Raw genomic sequence first — 20416 nt, forward strand, 5'->3', positions numbered from 1 at the left:
GGCTAACGTGCACCGGACGAGCTCTGTTTGAGACTATCCCATCAACGTGATCTGAAGAACTGTAATACCCTATGTTTCTCTGAGTCGTGGTGGAACAAGGAAAATATTAATCTAGCTTGTTTTTCAATACATCGGCATGACAGAACAACAGCATTGGGGAAGCTCAGGGGAGGGGGTGTGCGTCTCGTTGAGGTTCTGCTCACGTTAGAATACCTTAAGATAAGCTGTACACCATACTATTTACCAAGAGAGTTATCATTATATTTTTCTACCACCATAAACCAATGCTGGCAATAAGACTAGACTCAATGAGCTGTGTAAGACCATAAGCAAACAAGAAATTGCTCACCCAGAGGTGGCATTCCTAGTGGCCGTGATAATAATGCAGGAAACTGAAATACGTTTTACCTCATTTGTACCAGCATGTCACCTGTGCAACTAGAAGTGAAAAACTCTAGATCACCTTTACTCCAAACACAGAAATGCATACACCTCTCTCCATTTAGCAAATCTGACCATAACTCTATCCTCTTGATTCCTGCTCACAAGCAAAAACTCAAAACAGGAAGTAGCAGTGACTCACACAAGTGACCAGAAGTGGTCCGGTGAAGCGGATGCTAAGCTACAGGACTGTTTTGAAGGCACAGACTGGAATATGTACCGGGATTCATCCGAGGGCATCAGTCACTGGCTTCATTAATAAGTGCATCGACAACCTGCTGAGGGACTGCGGTTGAAAATTAGCCGGCTGGCTAAAACCGGCACTTTTACTGAAACGTTGATTAATGTGCACTGTCCCTGTAAAAATAAAACAAACTCAAACGACGTTCCCACAGTGACCGTACGTACATATCCCAACCAGAAGCCATGGCTTACAGGCAACATCAGCACTGAGCTAAAAGGTTAGAGTTGCTGCTTTCATGGAGCGGGACACAAACCCAAATGCTTGTAAGAAATTTCACTACATCCTCCGACGAACCATCAAACAAGCAAAGCGTCAATACAGAACTAAGATCAAATCCTACTACACCAGCTCTGACACACTTTGGATGTGGCAGGGCTTACAAACTATCACAGGTAACAAAGGGAAACCCAGCCATGAGCTGCCCAGTGATGAGCCTACCAGACGAGCTAAATGCCTTCTATGCTCGCTTTGAGACAAGATACACTGAACCATGCGTGAGAGCACCAGCTGTTCCAAATGACTGTGTGATCACACTCTCCATAGCCAATGTGAGTAAGACCTTTAAACAGGTAAACATTCACAAGGCCAGACAGATTACCAGGACATGTCCTCAGAGCATGAGCTGCCAAGCAGGAAAGGGTCTTCACTGATATTTTCAACCTCTCCCTGTAATACATACATGTTTCAAGCAGACCACAATTCTGCCCTACCAAGCCAAAAGGCAGTAACTGCTCATTTGGTAAAAAATGAGTTAGTCGTTTTTTGCTTAATCATCCTGCCTCTATTGTATTGTGTTTTTGAGACAATGGGGGTCATGTTAGCAGTAACTGCATAACGTTACTGTGAAACCAACATAAATAAATAAAAAACATTTCTCAGTTCCACGCTATGAGCAGTTACTGCCTTTTTGCTTGGTAGGGCAGCATAGTCCCTGTGCCCAAGAATACCAAGGTAAGCTGTCTAAATGACAATCTCCCCATAGAACTCACATCTGTAGCCATCAAATGCTTTGAAATGCTAGTCATGACTCACATCAACATCATCTCAGAAACCCTGGACACACTCCAATTCACAGGACAAGGACAACCGTTCCCTCAACGTCTAAGACAAATGAGTTGATCATGGACTAGAGGAAACGTAGGGGTGAGCACACCCCCATTCACGTCGACAGGGCTGTGGTGGAGTGGATTGAGAGGTTCAAGTTCATCTGTATCCACATCAAAGGATCAATCATGGTCCAAACACACAAACAGTCGTGAAGAGGGCACGACAACGCCTCTTCCCCCTCAGGAGGCGGAAAAGATTTGACATGGGCCCTCAGATCCTCTAAAAGTTCTACAGCTGCACCATCGACAGCATCTTGACTCACGTGGGGCCTCTATACCAGGCGGTGTCAGAGGAAGGCCCAAAACATTGTTAAAGACAGCCACCCACCCAAGCCACAGACTTGTTCACTTTGCTACTGCACGGCAAGCAGCACCAATGCACAAAGTCTGAAATCAACAGGACCCTGAACAGCTTTTACCCCCAAGACATAAGACATCTAAACAAGACTGCTAAATAGCTAATCAAATAGCTACCAGGACTAGCTGCATTTACCCTTTTTTGCACATCTGCTGCTGCCCATTATCTATCCTGTTGCCAAGTCACTTTATCCCTATCGGCATGTACATTACATAGCTCCCTCAATTACCTCGTACGTCTCGGTACAGGTACTCCCTATATGTATAGCCATGCTATTTCTAATTCACTGGGTTTTTATTCTTCGTGTCTCTCAATTTTGTATATTATTTTTCATCTCATGTTTAACTCTGCATTGTTGGAAAATAATCCATAAGTAAGCATTTCACTGTTCGTCTACGAAGCATGTGACAAATTACATTTGATGACAACCATGGGTTTGTTTTGTCACATGCATCAGTTAAAATGCCAAAACAGGCAGACACATGACTACCTTTCTTCTCCAATTAATTCAAGTGTGCACTTATTTAAAAAGGGCAATCTGCAGTTGCAGTACCCATTGATTCTTGAAGAATACAACTTATAAATGCCTCGAGCTTAGTACAAATGTCATACCCCATCCAAACTCATTTTACTCCAATGTTTGTAAACAAAAGTAGTGTTGAGCAAATAACCAAAACATCAGATATGTTTTTGTTTTTTTACCAATAGAGATAAATCAGATCACGTCCAAACTGTGTGATATAGTAGAGTTGTAGTTTCCTACAGGCCAGTATTTTACATAGATTAGCGCAGTAATTAACCAACATGACCATAAACAATTTCGCGCCTACTTGTCCAGTCTGTGTGGGGCACACAGAGGAAGAGAAGAGACAGAAGACATGTGAGTGAGAGGCATAGGGAGCAGTTGCTTTGGGAGGTATCTCTAAATATTTCTAAAGTAAATAGTAATGTAAATAAATGGTTAATAAGTGCAGTAATGGGCAGTCACTACCATCATGGGACTTTTGTTAAATGTTTTATTCTGTGTTGGTACATCATTCAATCCACATAATACAATTGTCATTAAATGCACTATCACAATTATTTTTTAATAATAGAACCAAAACGACCCAAAAAGCACTAATCACCCAGCACTAGAGATGCAAAGCGAAGGAAACTTTCCATGGGAAGATAAGCTAACTTTAAAAATAATAATTTAAGCCCAGGAATTTGGGGAATTTTGCTTATAACAGTGAACCTTTTTGTGGGATACACATAAGGCAATTCTAGGTCTTGTGGCATATTTTGGTTAAACTATCCCCAATTCAATGGAGTTGCAACCCTCTGCATTCACAATGCATTCTTCCATCACATGTACAGCTGATTCTCAAGATCTTGCACACTAATGAGATGCTATTGAATATATTTTATATGACATACATGATTTTTTGTTAACTAGTAAATGGTAACCTACAACAAAGTGTTTAAATCATTTCTAACTTGTTAACAATTTCTGCTAGTTAGTTTTTGCTACCATGTGGGTTTTAGCTGGCTTGAGCCTGCTAACTGAGGAGTGTTAATTCACCTGTTTCCATGTACGTTTCATTTTAAAACATTTCTTACAAAAGGAGTTGTTTAATCTAAGTATTTATCTGTACATGGAATTGTACTTGTTTTTTTTACTCATTTTCCCCCCGATTCTTTACAGGAAAATGCCACAGGCACTATCTGACGTGTGGAGACATTTCACTGCAGCTAATGTAGAAGGAAAAGCGGTGTACATTTGCCAAATCGTATGTGAAGAATGCACCAAAGAAGCAGAATCATCTGGCCAAGTTCATAAAATTTCCTTAGTAATCACAAGCAACCCCTGACAAAAGTCCCTCTACTTCTATTCGAGGTGAAAATTATGAATCAGACACGTTAACACAATTCCTCCTGGAGTCAGAAGTTTTTTTTACTCAATGGAGGAACGTAGTCAGAGAAATGCTGATTAATGTCTTGCTCGAGCTGTGTATGCAACTGGTGCTCACAGGCAATGTGTAATGGAAGAGATTTCTGAATGTTTTTCACCCAGCATACACACCTCCAACCAGACATGCTTTATCTACTCAATTGCTGGATGCAGAGATCAGAGTTCAAGTGAAGGTCAAGCAAATCATAGAGAAAGCAGACTATTGCAATCTCTGATGGGTGGTCGAATGTTTGTGGGCAAGGAATAATTAACTACATCTCCACCCCTCAACCAGTATTCTACAATAGCACAGACACAAGGGACAACAGACACACCGGTCTCTACATTGCAGATGAGTTAAAGGCAGTCATCAATGACCTTGGACCACAGAAGGTATTTGCACTGGTGACAGACAATGCTGCAAACATGAAGGCTGCTTGGTCTAAAGTGGAGGAGTCCTACCCTCACATCACACCCATTGGCTGTGCTGCTCATGCATTGAATCTGCTCCTCAAGGACATCATAGCACTGAAAACAATGGATACACACTACAAGAGAGCCAAGGAAATGGTTAGGTATGTGAAGGGTCATCAAGTTATAGAAGCAATCTACCTCACCAAGCGAGAAGAATAAGAGCACCACATTGAAGCTTCCTGGCAACATCTGTTGGGGTTTTGTTGTCATCGTGTTTAACATGTTTGTCTCCTGGAGGTGAAGGAGTCTCTCCAAGAATATATCAGTCTGCTGACATAGACAGCCCCTTCAAGAGGACCCTCCTGGGTAATGTATTTTGGGAGAGAGTGTTAAGCGGCCTGAAACCTAAAACAGTAGCCGTTGCACAGATTGAGGGAGACAACGCCATCCTGTCTGATGGTCAGACTCAGCTTGCAGATCTAAGGGAAGAAATCCATACTGCCCTGCCCACTTCACTGTTGCTCCAAGCAGAGGAAACTGCAGTTCTGAAATGCATCAGAAAGCGAAGGCTTCTGCCTAAAGCCCATACACACCACAGCATACGTTGGACCCCAAGTATGCTGGCAAGAGCATCCTGTCGGGGGCAGAGATCAACAAGGCCTATGGTGTCATCACTACAGTGTCTCGCCACCTTGGCCTTGATGAGGGCAAGGTTATTTGCAGTCTGGTGAAGTAAACTTCCAAGCAAGGGCTTTGGCATGGAGATGCAATATGGCAGTCATGCCAACATCTCATCAGCCACCTGGCGGAAAGGACTTTGTGGATATGAGTCTCTTTTCCCTGTTGCCTCCATCATCCTCCAAATTCCACCAACATCAGCCATCTTAGATCGCAACTGGTCTTTGTTTGAGAACACACACACACACACCAAAGCATGCAACAGGCTGACCAATACAAGGGTTGAAAAAAAGTGGTGACCATCCAGGCAAATTTGAGGCTTTTTGAGCCTGGCAACAAGCCATCCTCAACAGGGTTGGAAAGTGACAGTAAAGATGAGGCCTCAGAGTCTGATGTTGAAGAGGTGGACATGGAGGAGATCCAGGGAGAAGACATGGAAGCATGACAGGAAGACAACCAATGCTTTAGTTTCTAGACTATAATTTTACAGATGTATGTTGAAAACGTTTTTTTTGGGGGAGATGCTATGGATCATTGGGGATCATTCAATATTCCCTTTCTTTTGTTGTTCAGTGAAATCATCCCATGTGAAGAGTCAACTTATTTCATTAAAGTTCAATTCATAAGTCTATCTCTATTGGAAGGATTTAACCATTTGCAATTATGTCTACTTATGATAATGTAAAAGGTTTATGTTTCTGTCTCCATATGATATGGTAAATATATCCAAGGCAAAAAAAACATTAAATGGTACTGATATTAATTTGCATAGATATCCGTTAATTACCATATATTCCCGTTAATTCCCACAGAAAGTTTCCACCTCTGAATATTCCCCAAAATGTTCAACCCTACTCAGCACTAAAACAAAGTAAATGTAAACAAACACTGTACACCCTCATGACATTAAAGCTATAATGATATCATGGTTGGTCAATTCTTGCATCCATAGCTCCATCTATGAATTTGAGAGCGGTTACATTTCTCCAGCTCCATCCCTCAGCTTTTTACCAAAACAGTGGCGGGGATAACATTATGGTTTCAACTGCTGATTGCCACTAAATGAAAAATGCACATTTCACAGACACAGATGAATTTAAGCCTTAGACTAAAAGCATGTTCAATGGAGATTCTCTGTATGTGGTGCTCACCTTGGGGCTGTCCCCTCCGGAGGCCTCCTTGTCGTTCTCTGACTGGGAGTTGTCGTTTATGAGCTGTAGCTCTGCAGAGCTGACGATGCGACCCATCCTGTAGCCGGACAAGCCCGCTCCCCTGGGACTGGAGGGGCACGAGTTGGCAGCACTGTGGGGAAGAAGAGGACCAGACCGTTAGTCACCAAGTCAGCATGATGACAAACACAGTACATATAAAATTATCTGACTAAGAATAATAATAACTTTTAGGCTACAATCAAAACTGCCTAATTGATCCACTGAAATCAAGCAATGGTTTACAATTAGCCAAGCTATTCTGGGGAATAGGGGGCCCCACGAAAATAAATATCTTGACTCAGCTTATCTGTACCCTTTCCTGCAGTAGCCTGCAGTCAGACTGGTATACACCACCTATGCAAATACTCACATGATCTAACTCATATTGAAAGGAGAGCAAAAGTGTTTCATGAGGCATTAAGTTGAGTTAAAACAGCAGAAAAAGCTTAAGGATTTGTCATTAGCTGAAGCAAACAAATAATCTGGAGATAAACACTGATGATTGGCTAGAATCAAATGAAAACAATATTATTTTTTCCATTCTTCAATGTATCTGGAGCAGTTCCATCATCGGTGCAATGCGCCGTAGCTGATTGGCAGATGTGCTAGTAGGAATTCATGGGTGATTCGCACCAGAGGTCGACCGATTAATCGTAATGGCAAATTAATTAGGGCCGATTTCAAGTGTTCATAACAATCTTAACATAATCACTAGTTAACTACACATGGTTGATGATATTACTAGTTTAACTAGCTTGTCCTGCGTTGCATATAATCAATGCGGTGCCTGAAATTGTGTCACTTCTCTTGCGTTCAGTGTAAGCAGAGTCAGGGTATATGCAGCCGTTTGGGCCGCCTGGCTCGTTGCGAACTGTGTGAAGACCATTTCTTCCTAATAAAGACCGCAATTAATTTGTCAGAATTATACATAATTATGACACAACATTGAAGATTGTGCAATGTAACAGCAATATTTAGACTTAAGGTTGCCACATGTTTGATAAAATGCGGAACGGTTCCGTATTTCAGTGAAAGAAAAAACATTTTGTTTTCGAAATGATAGTTTCCAGATATGACCACATTAATGACCTAAGGCTCGTATTTCTGTGTGCTTATTATATTATAATTAAGTCTATGATTAGATATTTGATAGAGCAGTCTGAGCGGTGGTAGGCAGCGGCAGGCTCGTAAGCATTCATTCAAACCACACTTTTCTCTATTTGCCAGCAGCTTTTCGCAATGCTTGAAGCACAGCGCTGTTTATGACTTCAAGCCTATCAACTCCTGAGATTAGGCTGGCAATACTAAAGTGCCTAAATTAACATCCAATAGACAAAGGTCTATGAAATACAAATGGTAAGGAGAGAAACAGTCCTATAATAACTACAACCTAAAACATCTTAACTGGAAATATTGAGTCTTCAATATTCCCAGTTAAGAAGTTTTAGGTTGTAGTTATTAGATGCTAAAAGGAACCACCAGCTTTCATATGTTCTAGAACTTAAAATGTTACATTTTTTTTACATGGCACATATTGCACTTTCACTTTCTTCTCCAACACTGTTTTTGCATTATTTAAACCAAATTGAACATGTTTCATTATTTATTTGAGACTAAATTGATTTAATTGAAGTAAGTGTCATTATTACAAATAAAATAAATAAATAATAATAAAAAATATAAAAAAATTGTCCGATTAATCGGTATCGGCTTTTTTGGTTCTCCAATAATCGGTATCATAATCAGTCGACATCTAGTACAGAACTCATCTAGCACTGACTTCTGGCAGAAAGCCAATATAAGATATCTGATGGCTTCGTCACCTCATGTGTGGCACCGCACAACAGACTCGCCGATCGATATAGAATGCTGTGGACTCACCACATGGCTTTCTCCAATTGTGCTATTTACAAACAAACACATGACTGGCTCAACTGTTCTGGGGAACTACGGTAAGCTACATCACGTAAAATAACGCGACAGGTGAAATGAAGAATGCGATATGCTTTATCTCGTAATGTATTGCACAAGTTGACTGCAGGTATTAATATAAAAAAGTAGCTACAAATATTCAAATCTACTGAAACTTCAAAGAAATAGTTGACGGTTTTGAAAAATCCTCCCGTGGCTTCTTCCAAATATCCCGTTATACAGTATACCACCCAAGCCTACAGGGCACTTGACTTGTAATTAACCTTTGCTATGGAAAAAACAAATGCTATTTGTTGAATATTAGTAGTACAGTAATACTCCTGTCATTTTTGTAAAGCTTGATGGAAGTTAGAGGTAGCCTAAATCTTCATAATTTAAATTTATTTTTTATCAAAATAAAATTCTTTTAAATTATATTCGGGAAAAAATGCACTTACTATGTGACAAACGGCTGTGACTTACACTAGATAAACTGCCCAGAGTTTTAGTCGACTAATAATAACTAACAAAGGATGAAATGATTCAAATGTGACTGAGAATAAAAGGTATTAAAACTAAAACAGCTGTCAAAATTAACATTGCTAGAAGCCATGTATTTTTCAGACAACACGCACGCAGCAGCTAAGTGAAGACTGCCACAGGCTGCACACAGATAGGCTTAACAAGTACACACAATAAAGCTGTGTTGGACAGATTGTGTAGGTTAGGAGGTGACCTAAGCTGCAACCTGAGCCTGGTTCACAGCTTCCCCTAGAGTTCAATAAACAAAGCATTAGCCACCAGGCCAGTATGATAATAAGTCATCTCAAGGTTAACCTGAGGCCCAGGCCTACTGTTACTGTACCTGATGGTGCCGGTGGGTGAGGGCAGGGGGCTGTTGAGGTGGGCGATGTTGTCTGGAATGTTTATGGTGAGTGGAGATATGTGGACTGGTTTTACTGGAGACTCAGGCGCCTCACGCTTCTCCCTCTTTCCACTGGACAGGGCTGTGAATGTGATCTTGATGTTTGTGCTGGGAAACCTGAAAATGCACCTGCAGAGAAAAAGAGACAAAAGGTTCAAATTCACCTACTACACAATGTAATGCAACCTTCCAGTCTATGGCCTCTGAGCAGCCACACACTACATGTTAATGTTCTTAAATGTATGTCAACTGTAAAATGTAATGTCTTTCGTTATACACTACATTATATGGACACCTGCTCATCGAACATCTTATTCCAAAATCATGGACATTAATATGGCGCTGGTTCCCCTTTTGCTGCTATAACAGCCTCCACTCTTCTGGAAAGGCTTTCCACTAGATGTTAGAACATTGTTGCGGGGACTTCTTCCATTCAGCCACAAGAGCATTTGTGAGGTTGGGCACTGATGTTGGGTGATTAGGTCTGGTCGCAGTCGGCGTTCCAATTCATCCCAAAGGTGTTTGATGGGGTTGAGGTCAAGGTTCTGTAAAGGCCAGTCAAGTTCTTCTACATCGATCGACAAATAATTTCTATATGGACCTTGCATTGTCATGCTGAAACAGGAAAGGGCCTTCCCCAAACTGTTGCCACAAAGATGGAAGCACAGAAGTCTAGAATGTCATTGTATGCTGTAACGTTAAGATCTCCCGTCACTGGAACTAAGGGGCCTAACCCGAACCATGAAAAACAGCCCAAGACCATTATTCCTCCACCAAAGTTTAAAGTTGGCACTATGCATTGGGGCAGGTAGTGTTCTCCTGGCATCAACCAAACCCAGATTTGTCCGTCGGACTGCCAGATGGTGAAGTGTGATTCATCACTCCAGAGAACGAGTTTCCACTGCTCCAGAGTACAATGACGGCGAGCTTCACACCACTCCAGCTGACACTTGGCATTGTGCATGGTGATCTTAGGCTTGTGTAAGGCTGCTCGGTCATGGAAACACATTTTATGAAGCTCCTGACAAACGGTTATTGTGCTGACGTTGCTTCCAGAGGCTCAGGCTAAATATAGGCTGTGGTAGCCTAATCAAACACACATTTTCATTGTGGGGTAACCAAAAAGCAGTGTGAATGCCTAGAATGGAGATGTCCATATACAATCAGTGCAGGATCAGGCTCCATCACCTCACCCCAGAGAGAGATGGAGGCCCAGATTGTTATGCCAGCCCTGCTTTCTTTTGGTCCGGATGCCAGGTGCTGCAGCACTTGTTGCCAAGCCCCAACTGAGCTGGCATAGAGCACATTCAGAGAGGACAGTGTCCCTGACACCCAAGTCTCAAATTAGCATTGCTACTCAGAGGGTGAAAAACTGCTGGGAACCAGCCTTGTGAAGCCAGACACTTCAATTATGCATATGCACTCCAACACCCTTTCAGGACCAATGTAACACACCTGTCAACAAAGAGCATGGGAAACTAAATTACTTGATGAAATAGGGGGATGTTGATGACCTCATTATGCAGACCACACGTAGCTAGTGTCTAGTGGGAAAACATGTTTTTTCAAAACTAGTTACCAGCAAACTCAGGGATGCAAACTTGTGAGGGCCCAAAAAGGTGACCATTTTTTTTTGCACTGAAACATGCAAAATCCTTGCTAGGGAGAAATGCAGGTTAACTAATTAAACAACAAAGAAAATGATCTGTCTCAGTGTAAAATAAAGTGGTTAATGTGAACCTAACTCCCAGCTTAAAAATGTAAAAGAAAGAAATCCAATGTTATTTGTTGCCTAGACTTCACTGCAAACGACACTCAAGTTGAGAAAAAAAAACAATACACTAATATTGCAGTTAGCCATGACAGCCTTTATAATAGAATGCTTGTGACCACACACACACATATTGCACATGGGAAAAATACATTTTAAAGTAGAAATAGAATGAAACAGGCATTCTGTTTTTGCTCTATTATAGTGGTCACAATAGACATTGATCAAGTGCACAAGGCTACATTTGTGCAAAAATAACATTCACTGAGTTAAATTATAATCCCCCTCACGTGTTACTGTCAAGTTCAACACAACAAAAACAATATCTTTGGGCCGCACTGCACATTATTACATTGTACACGTTCTGCCTGTGGGACATCTGTTCTACAATGTGCCAGCAAAAGTGAGAAAGAGGGAAAGTGTGTGGTGTTCCTTTCACCTCTATAGTGGCATCCAGCTTAAGCCAGGCCCAGCTCCACACCCTGAATGTATTTGTTTAACAAGCAACACCTAATTTTCACCCAATTCTCTCATTCTGAAAAGTAACTATTGTTTTCCCTCTACAGTATGTGGTTAACAGATAGTGGTTAGTTCTTTAGCTAGTTAACATTTCACATAGTTGCTTACTGGACCCTGGCAATCTAACGCTTTATATCTTGAGGAACGGCAAGGAGTCGTACACCAGTTAATACTATAGAGAATTGGTTAGGTTACTAACGTTAGCTCATTTGATATTGTAAAGTTAGCTGGCTACTTTATTAGCAAGCTAATTTTCACACCATAAACTCAATAATTTGATCAGATAAGTTGGCTAATGTCGCTCAACATTTCTCTGGCTAGCTAACTGAGAATTCGAGCCAGCTAGCAAGATACTTAACAATGCTAATACTTGTTCCACCACACTTTCTCCCTCAACACAAACTTTCCAAATGCCATTAGTTTTTCAGTTACAGCTCATGAAGTACGCTTCAACACCTTCTCACCCCTGTCTCCATGGTCAGGCTTCTCATCTAACATTGACTCTTCGTTATCGTTCAAGGGATGCACTGTTGTAACTGGCAAGCTGCCTTTCCAGAGCACTCGCTGATGCAAACACCAATTATCCCGGAGCTAGCCAGTTGAAGAGTTCCATCAGCCACTCCTGGGCTACAATCACCGATCCAGACCCGTTTTACTGCCGATTTTGAAGCCCCACCGGGCCTTCATGAATGGAATCCCGACATTATCTGCCCAAGGGAGTTATTCAACTGGCCCCTATCTGAACAGGTCTATCGAACAATCTTCTTGGGCCACAATAACTACAACTATATTGACAATTGGATTGGTCCCATCTAACACATGGAACCCACTAATCTACCAACGGAAACGCACGGGGTGGCTAAAAACTGACCATCTTCTGCTAGCTTGCTACCCATGGCCCGGCTAGCTGTCTGAATCACCGTGACCCCAACCAACCTCACTACTCACTGGACCCTTATGATCACTCGGCAAAGCATGCCTCTCCTTAATGTCAATATGCCTTGTCCACTGCTGTTCTGGTTAGTGTTTATTGGCTTATTTCACTGTAGAGCCTCTAGCCCTGCTCATTATACCTTATCCAACTCTTCAGGTCCACCACCCACAAATGCGATGACATCACCTGGTTTCAATTATGTTTCTAGAGACAATATCTCTTTCATCATCACTCAGGGGCGGCAGGGTAGCATAGTGGTTAGAGCGTTGGACTAGTAACCGAAAGGTTGCAAATTCAAATCCCCGAGCTGACAAGGTACAAAACCTGTCGTTCTGCCCCTGAACAGGCAGTTAAACCCACTGTTCCTAGGCCGTCATTGAAAATAAGAATTTGTTCTTAACTGACTTGCCTAGTTAAATAAAGGTAAAATAAAATTTTAAAAAATGCCTCCTACCATACCTTTGTCTGTACACTATACTTTGAATCCATTTTATCGCCCCCAGAAACCTGCTACTTTTACTCTCTGTTCCGGACGTCCTAGACGACCAATTCTCATGGCTTTTAGCCGTACCCGTCCTACTCCTCCTCCTCCTCTGTTCATCTGCCGATGTAGAGATGAATCAAGGCCATGCAGTGCCTAGCTCCACTCCTATTCCCCAGGCGCTCTCTTTTGATGACTGATGTAACAGTAAAAGCCTTGGTTTCATGCATGTTAACATTAGAAGCCTCCTCCCTAAGTTTGTTTTATTCACCGCTTTAGCACACTCTGCCAACCCAGATGTCTTAGCCATGTCTGAATCCTGGCTTAGGAAGACCATCAATAACTCTGAAATCTCCATCCCTAACAACATTTTCAGACAAGATAGAACAGCCAAAGGGGGCGGTGTTGCAATCTACTGCAGAGATAGCCTGCAGAGTTCTGTCCTGCTATCCAGGTCTGCACCCAAACAATTTGAACTTCTATTTTTAAAAATCCACTTCTCTAAAAACAAGTCTCTCACCGTTGCCGCCTGCTATAGACCACCCTTAGCCCCCAGCTGTGCTCTGGACACCATATGTGAACTGATTGCCCCCCATCTATCTTCAGAGCTCGTGCTGCTAGGTGACCTAAAATGTGACATGCTTAACACCCTGGCCATCCTACAATCTAAGCTTGATGCCCTCAATCTCACACAAATTATAAAATGAACCTACCAGGTACAACGCCAATGCCGTAAACACGGGCACCCTCATAGTTATCATCCTAACCAACTTGCCCTCTAAATACACCTCTGCTGTTTTCAACCAAGATCTCAGCGATCACTGTCTCATTGCCTGCATCCGTAATGGGTCCGCAGTCAAACGACCTCCACTCATCACTATTAAACGCTCCCTGAAACACTTCAGCGAGCAGGCCTTTCTAATCGACCTGGCCTAGGTATCCTGGAAGGATATCGACCTCATCCCATCAGTAGAGGATGCCTGGTTATTTAAAAAAAATCCCTTCCTCACCATCTTAAATAAGCATGCCCCATTTAAGAAATTTAGAACCAGGAACAGATATAGCCGTTGGTTCTCTCCAGACCGGATTGCCCTTAACCAACACAAAAACATCCTGTGGCGTTCTACATTAGCATCGAACAGCCCCCATGAAATGAAACTTTTTAGGGAAGTTAGGAACCAATATACACAGGCAGTTAGAAAAGCCAAGGCTAGCTTTATCAAGCAGAAATTTGCTTCCTGCAACAAACTCAAAAGTTCTGGGACATTGCAAAGTCCATGGAGAATAAGAACACCTCCTCCCAGCTGCCCACTGCACTGAGGATAGGAAACTCTGTCACCACCAATAAATCCACTATAATTAAGAATTTCAACAAGCATTTTTCTATGGCTGGCCATGCTTTTAAACTGGCCACCCCTAACCTGGTCAACAGCACTGCACCCCCCCCCCACAGCAACTCGCCCAAGCCTTCCCCATTTCTCCTTCTCCCAAATCCAGTCAGCTGATGTTCTGAAAGAGCTGCAAAATCTGGACCCCCACATATCAGCCGGGCTAGACAATCTGGAACCTCTCTTTCTAAAATGATCTGCCGAAATTGTTGCAACCCCTATTACTAGCCTGTTCAACCTCTCTTTTGTGTCATCTGAGATTCGCAAAGATTGGAAAGCAGTTGCGGTCATCCCCCTCTTCAAAAGGGGGGAGACACGCTTGACCCAAACTGCTACAGACCTATATCGATCCTACCCTTCCTTTTTAAGGTCTTCGAAGGCCAAGTCAACAAACAGATCACCGACCATTTCGAATCCCGCTGTACCTTCTCCGCTATGCAATCTGGTTTCAGAGCTGGTCATGGGTGCACCTCAGCCACGCTCAAGGTTCTAAACGATATCTTAACCGCCATCGATAAGAAACAATACTGTGCAGCCGTATTCATCGACCTGGCCAAGGCTTTTGTCAATCACCACATCCTCATCGGCAGACTCAACAGCCTTGGTTTCTCAAATGATTGCGTTGCCTGGTTCACCAACTACTTCTCAGACAGAGTTCAGTGTGTCAAATCGGAGGGCCTGTTGTCCGGGCCTCTGGCCGTCTCTATGGGGGTGCCACAGGGTTCAATTCTTGGGCCGACTCTTTTCTCTGAAAATATCAACGATGTTGCTCTTGCTGCTGGTGAGTCTCTGATCCACCTCTACGCAGACGACACCATTCTGTATACTTCTGGCCCTTCTTTGGACACAACCCTCCAGACGAGCTTCAATGCAATACAACTCTCCTTCCGTGGCCTCCAACTGCTCTTAAATACAACTAAATGCACACTCTTCAACCGATCGCTGCCCGCACCTGTCCACCCGTACAGCATCACTACTCTGGACAGTTCTGACTTAGAATATGTGGACAACTACAAATACCTAGGTGTCTGGTTAGACTGTAAACTCTCCTTCCAGACTCACATAAAACATCTCCAATCCAAAATTAAATCTAGAATCGGCTTCCTATTTCACAACAAAGCATCCTTCACTCATGCTGCCAAATATACCCTCGTAAAACTGACCATCTTACCGATCCTCAACTTTGGCGATGTCATTTACAAAATAGCCTCCAACACCCTACTCAACAAATTGGATGCAGTCTATCACAGTGCCATCCATTTTGTCGACAAAGCCCCATATACTACCCACCGCTGCAACCTGTACGCTCTCTTTGGCTGGGACTCGCTTCATACGCGTCGCCAAACCCACTGGCTCCAGGTCATCTACAAGACCCTGCGAGGTAAAGTCCCGCCTTATCTCTGCTCACCATAGCTGCACCCACCCGTAGCACACGTTCCAGCAGGTATATCTCACTTGTCACCCCCAAAGCCAATTCCTCCTTTGGCCGCCTCTCTTTCCAGTTCTCTGCTGCCAATGACTGGAACGAACTACAAAAATCTCTGAAACTGGAAACCCTTATCTCCCTCACTAGCTTTCTGCACCAGCTGTCAGAGCAGCTCACAGATCACTGCACATAGCCCATCTATAAATAGCCCAAACAACTACCTCTTCCCCTACTGTATTTTTTTTTTTGCACCCCCAGTATTTCTACTTTGCACACTCATCTGTCAAATCTACCATTCCAGTGTTTTAATTGCTATATTGTATTTGCTTCGCCACCATGGCCTATTTATTGCCTTTACCTCCCTTATCTCACCTCATTTGCTCACATTGTATATTGACTTATTTTTCTACTGTATTATTGACAGTATGTTTGTTTTACTCAATGTGTAACTCTGTTTTTATATGTGTCGAACTGCTTTGCTTTATCTTGCCCTCAACTTGCCTACCTGGTTAAATAAAGTTGAAAAAAGAAACAGATAAGATTAGCATTCCTGCAACATTGAGCTAATCGATTGAACCCAACTGGCCATTTTAATTTAGAGGATTCATATAATATTCAATAAATATAGCACCTAAGATTTGATTCGGATCAAACTTTTTTTTTTTTTTCCTGAGCACTGTTGGTGTTGTTCCTGCTATTGAGGGGAAAACCACCTAATAGCAAGAACAGCACCATCAACATTGTGCTCAGCACAGCACACTCACATGGCAACCATCAGGGTGTCTTTGATACAGGAATGCTGAGCTCTGAGACATCACATTCCTCGCAGAGTGCTGTGTGTAACCAAAGGCAACACACATTGCTTTTACAACGTTGGGTTTGTGTGTTGGGGGCTCACTGATCCTCTATCAGTCAGGCACAGACGCATACAAAACAAACAGAATTCCTTTTGCCACCAGACCCCCAATCTCTACTACCTGAGGTAAAGAACTCCACTAGACCACAAAACCCACCCCCCTACCAGACAATTAATGTTATTATATAGTCTACTATCTGCTTCAATCATTTCATACTTAAATGTTTTCAACAACAAAAGAAGCTTGGTTAAGATGATAAGCTTGCATGGAAATCCAAAGTCATTTTGCAAAGAGCTGAGTTTTCCCACAGCCTCAATGCTTTTTAACATTCAGGCTCCTTTGCCAATATCCCTCCTTGCTCAATGAGACCAAACATTTTGTAAAAGCAAATGCAGTTGCTATGTTATGCCAGGAGGTAGAACACAATGGACCCTCAAAAGATAAAACAAATATCCAAGCTCAGGGCAGCAGAGAGAAGAATTATTTTCTATTACTTTCCCTTTTTTACCCCCAAAATAAATCATCATCCTGGCAGATTATCCTAAAAACACACAACATCCCAATGAGACAAAACAATGAGCATCAATCAAATTTAGGATGTAAACAGTCATGGCAAGACTATGCCATGGAGTAATTATGTAGGCGTGTGAGAGTAATAACATGGAGGGCTGGGCAGCAGTGACTGCTTCATTCTGGCAATTTGTCATTCTGTTGGAATCTAGCAGACATAAAGAACCCCAGTCCAGAGCTCTCCAAGCCAAGACTGTCTGTCCACTTCCCTGATCATTCTTTGCCTTAGGTAGGGTGGGCTCCTATAGTCATTATACACATACAGCCCAATTCCAAAATAAGGACATCACAAGGTTTTCTTGAAGCTGTAGATGTGAGCGTATAAAACACACCCCTGATTTAAAGCTCTTTAAATCACATCAACCTGATCGATAAGGGAATTTGAGCCCACTGTGCTTCTTAGTTAGGAATCAACATCTCTTCAGTCTAAAGTGCTGTGATACAGTGTATGAATGGGTAAGAAGACTGGGTGGTCAGTTAAAAGGGGCAATGAGCAGTTGCTACATCCCTTTTTGAACGTATAAATTAATTATATGTGCCCCACTGATTCTTTAATAATATAACTTGCCTCATGTCGTACCCCATCACAACCCAAAATATAAACATGTTTTACTCCAATGTTTGTCAAAGTAAATGCAAGCAAACACTATATAGGGTGCATTCGTAAATTCACTCTGGCTTTCTACGCCGATTTTAGAGCACTCTCATCTGAGTGTACCAGAGTGCAGAATAACTGAAGAATTTACAAACAGTGCAACACCAGTTGAATATGACCTGTCAGTAAACGTTGGCAAAAAAAATATTAAAATGGTTGCCAGCAGTGGTTACAGTCACCAACGCTCTTAACAGCCTAAACAGCTCTGCTAGGGCGATAGAAATGGTCAGAGTGATGTGTTCTCTCATTTGTGTCTGGAAGTAGCTAGCAGGTTAGCCAACTTTAGCCAGTTAGCTTGGGTGATTGACTGATGTTGTGAGGTCAGAACGCTTGGATCAACCCTACTCCTCGGCAGAGCGTCCAGTATGCGCTGACAACACTCTGAATTTGTGCGCACTCTGGCACTCCAGGGTGAATATACGAACACACCCATACCCTCAAAACATGTTTAAAACTATAATTTTGGATTGTCAGTCCTTGCATCCATAGCTCTATATATGAATTTGAGAGTGTTTAGATTTCTCCAGCCCCATCCCGTAGCTTTTTACCGAAACAGGGTTTGCGGAGGCCGCTTTCTTATTGTTTCTACTGCTGCTTTAAGAATGCAGCTTTGTGTTTGTATGCAACTGACCAATGAAAGAGCCCCAGCAGCCCACTAAATTTTGTTGTGAATTATGCATCAAACATTCAAAAGTGGATTATGGCACAATAATGACTTTTCCTAATTAAATACAGGGTTGTCTTCAGATTTAATGGTTGAGTTGGATTGGAGTGTATTTTACAAGTTTCTTGCAAGTTTCTTCAGAATAAAATGGGGCAAATCTGACAAAACAATCTATGCATACCGGGAATTTGGCATAGAAATAGAATCTCATTGTAGTATTATGGAATTCAAATCGGTCTAAGAGAATAGAGTAATGTTACCGTGATGGCAAGAGGAAAATAATAGTCAGTGAATATTTTGAGGAGACTATTTCTTATGTATTGTAACGCTAGCCTTTGTGACGTGCCATTATAATTTTGTGAATGGAGCAAACTAAACCAAAACATCCATCTTCCGAGTTGTGCAAAGCTGACCCGTAATGGCCCGTATCAGAAATGTTCAATTGAGTGATGGCCTAGTGATGCACATCACACATGTTATAAGGATACAGGCCTACAAGCAACGTAGCCATCCACAAACTTAAATATAAACAAAACATCGATCATATCTACCTGACTAACAAAACACTTGCACAGAACTATATGACATTGTTTACCTGTATGACCAAGTACACCGCTAGCTAGTTACAATAATAACCCCACTATGTGATAGCAATTCAACTGAAAGCTGGCCGACAGACAGTGTTGCTGTAGAATCAAGTTCGAATATCGCTAGCTACATTTGGCTGTCTTAATTCAGAAGATAATTTATAACAATGGGAGGGCAGTTCATAACATGTAGCTACTAGTATCTGACAAACACTATCTAGCTGACGTTAATTAGCTTGCAAAGATGAACCTACATGGCAAACACCACCCCTTAGTCTTGCTGCAACAGCACGTGTTTTGTGGTGATTCAAAACAAAGATAGCTAGCTAGTTATTCTAAACACAGATACATGTTGAACTTACATTCGTGGTAGTTGTAGAGGAGGGGCACCCCGTCTGAGGAACACTCCATCCACGAACACCCCATTTTTGCCGAGGCATCGCAAGTAGAAGTCTCCACCACCAGTGCTATCGTCACTAACAGTGAATATTTCGAGATGTCTTCGAGAAATAAAACTGGAATGACCCATGCTCACATCCACGGAGCCCTGAGACGAGTTCCTACCGATAGTCACCGAGCGCTTTTTCATCAAGTATTCGAATTCACGGCCCTCAAGCCGGGCAACCGGCCCAGACGACCCGCTTAACACCGCCATTTTACAGGATAAAGGGTATATTTGACAAATGCTTATTAAAAAAACACCGGTATGGAGATGCCCGTGTAGGTATTTTAAATGCCGTCGCAAATTGTCGAATCAAAAAAAGGGGGGGGCATCAAATTTAACACAAAAATGTAAGGGAACGTGCCAGACCAGGGACAGCGGCTCCAACCCAGCGCCGCGACACAGAGAGAAAGGGTAGGAGAAGGCTCCAACCAAACAACACAACATGTGGATATACCACGATTGACAATCCAATAACCCAATAAAAAATTAACAGGCACTTGACGCTACAAAGAGAAGACCAATCAGACACAAGAAACCGCTGATCATTGACTCAAGGTTGGTTGAACTGTAGCGTACGCGCATTGTATTGTCAATAATTACCACATATAGTCAAAATTGTCTATATGTTAAAAATTCATGAAAACTAAAATGTGGTTTTTGGTCTTAATTTAATGTTACGGTTATGCATACGGTTAACAATGTGGTTAGGTTTAAAATCACATTTAAAAAAGATAAATTGTATAAACGGGCGGGGCTTATGACTTTGTGGCTGTGGTATGTAGTGACGACTTGTATTATGCGTGGCGAGATGTAAGTCCCCGCACTATCGTTTTTAAAAGAAAATTAAAACGATGCCATTGCCAAGATGACAACGATGTCATGCTTTTTGAGTGTTTTT

At 42.2% G+C, this 20416-nt stretch overlaps 1 protein-coding gene across 2 annotated transcripts in view; it reads right to left on the bottom strand.

The window, feature by feature from the left end:
* Positions 1-19940, bottom strand: part of LOC112234117 (forkhead box protein K2-like) — a 32602-nt gene extending 12662 nt beyond the window's left edge. For both annotated transcript variants that reach the window (XM_024402117.2, XM_024402115.2), the window contains exons 1-3: positions 19436-19940; positions 9162-9350; positions 6326-6476 (exon numbers count right to left, since the gene is read on the bottom strand). In XM_024402117.2, coding sequence (XP_024257885.1) covers positions 6326-6476; positions 9162-9350; positions 19436-19728 — 633 coding nt within the window. In that variant the 5' untranslated portion in view covers positions 19729-19940. The remainder of the gene's footprint in view (positions 1-6325; positions 6477-9161; positions 9351-19435) is intronic.
* Between the last annotated feature and the right edge of the window lie 476 nt (positions 19941-20416).

The sequence above is a fragment of the Oncorhynchus tshawytscha genome, linkage group LG27, assembly GCF_018296145.1.
Source record: "Oncorhynchus tshawytscha isolate Ot180627B linkage group LG27, Otsh_v2.0, whole genome shotgun sequence".
NCBI lineage: Eukaryota > Metazoa > Chordata > Actinopteri > Salmoniformes > Salmonidae > Oncorhynchus > Oncorhynchus tshawytscha.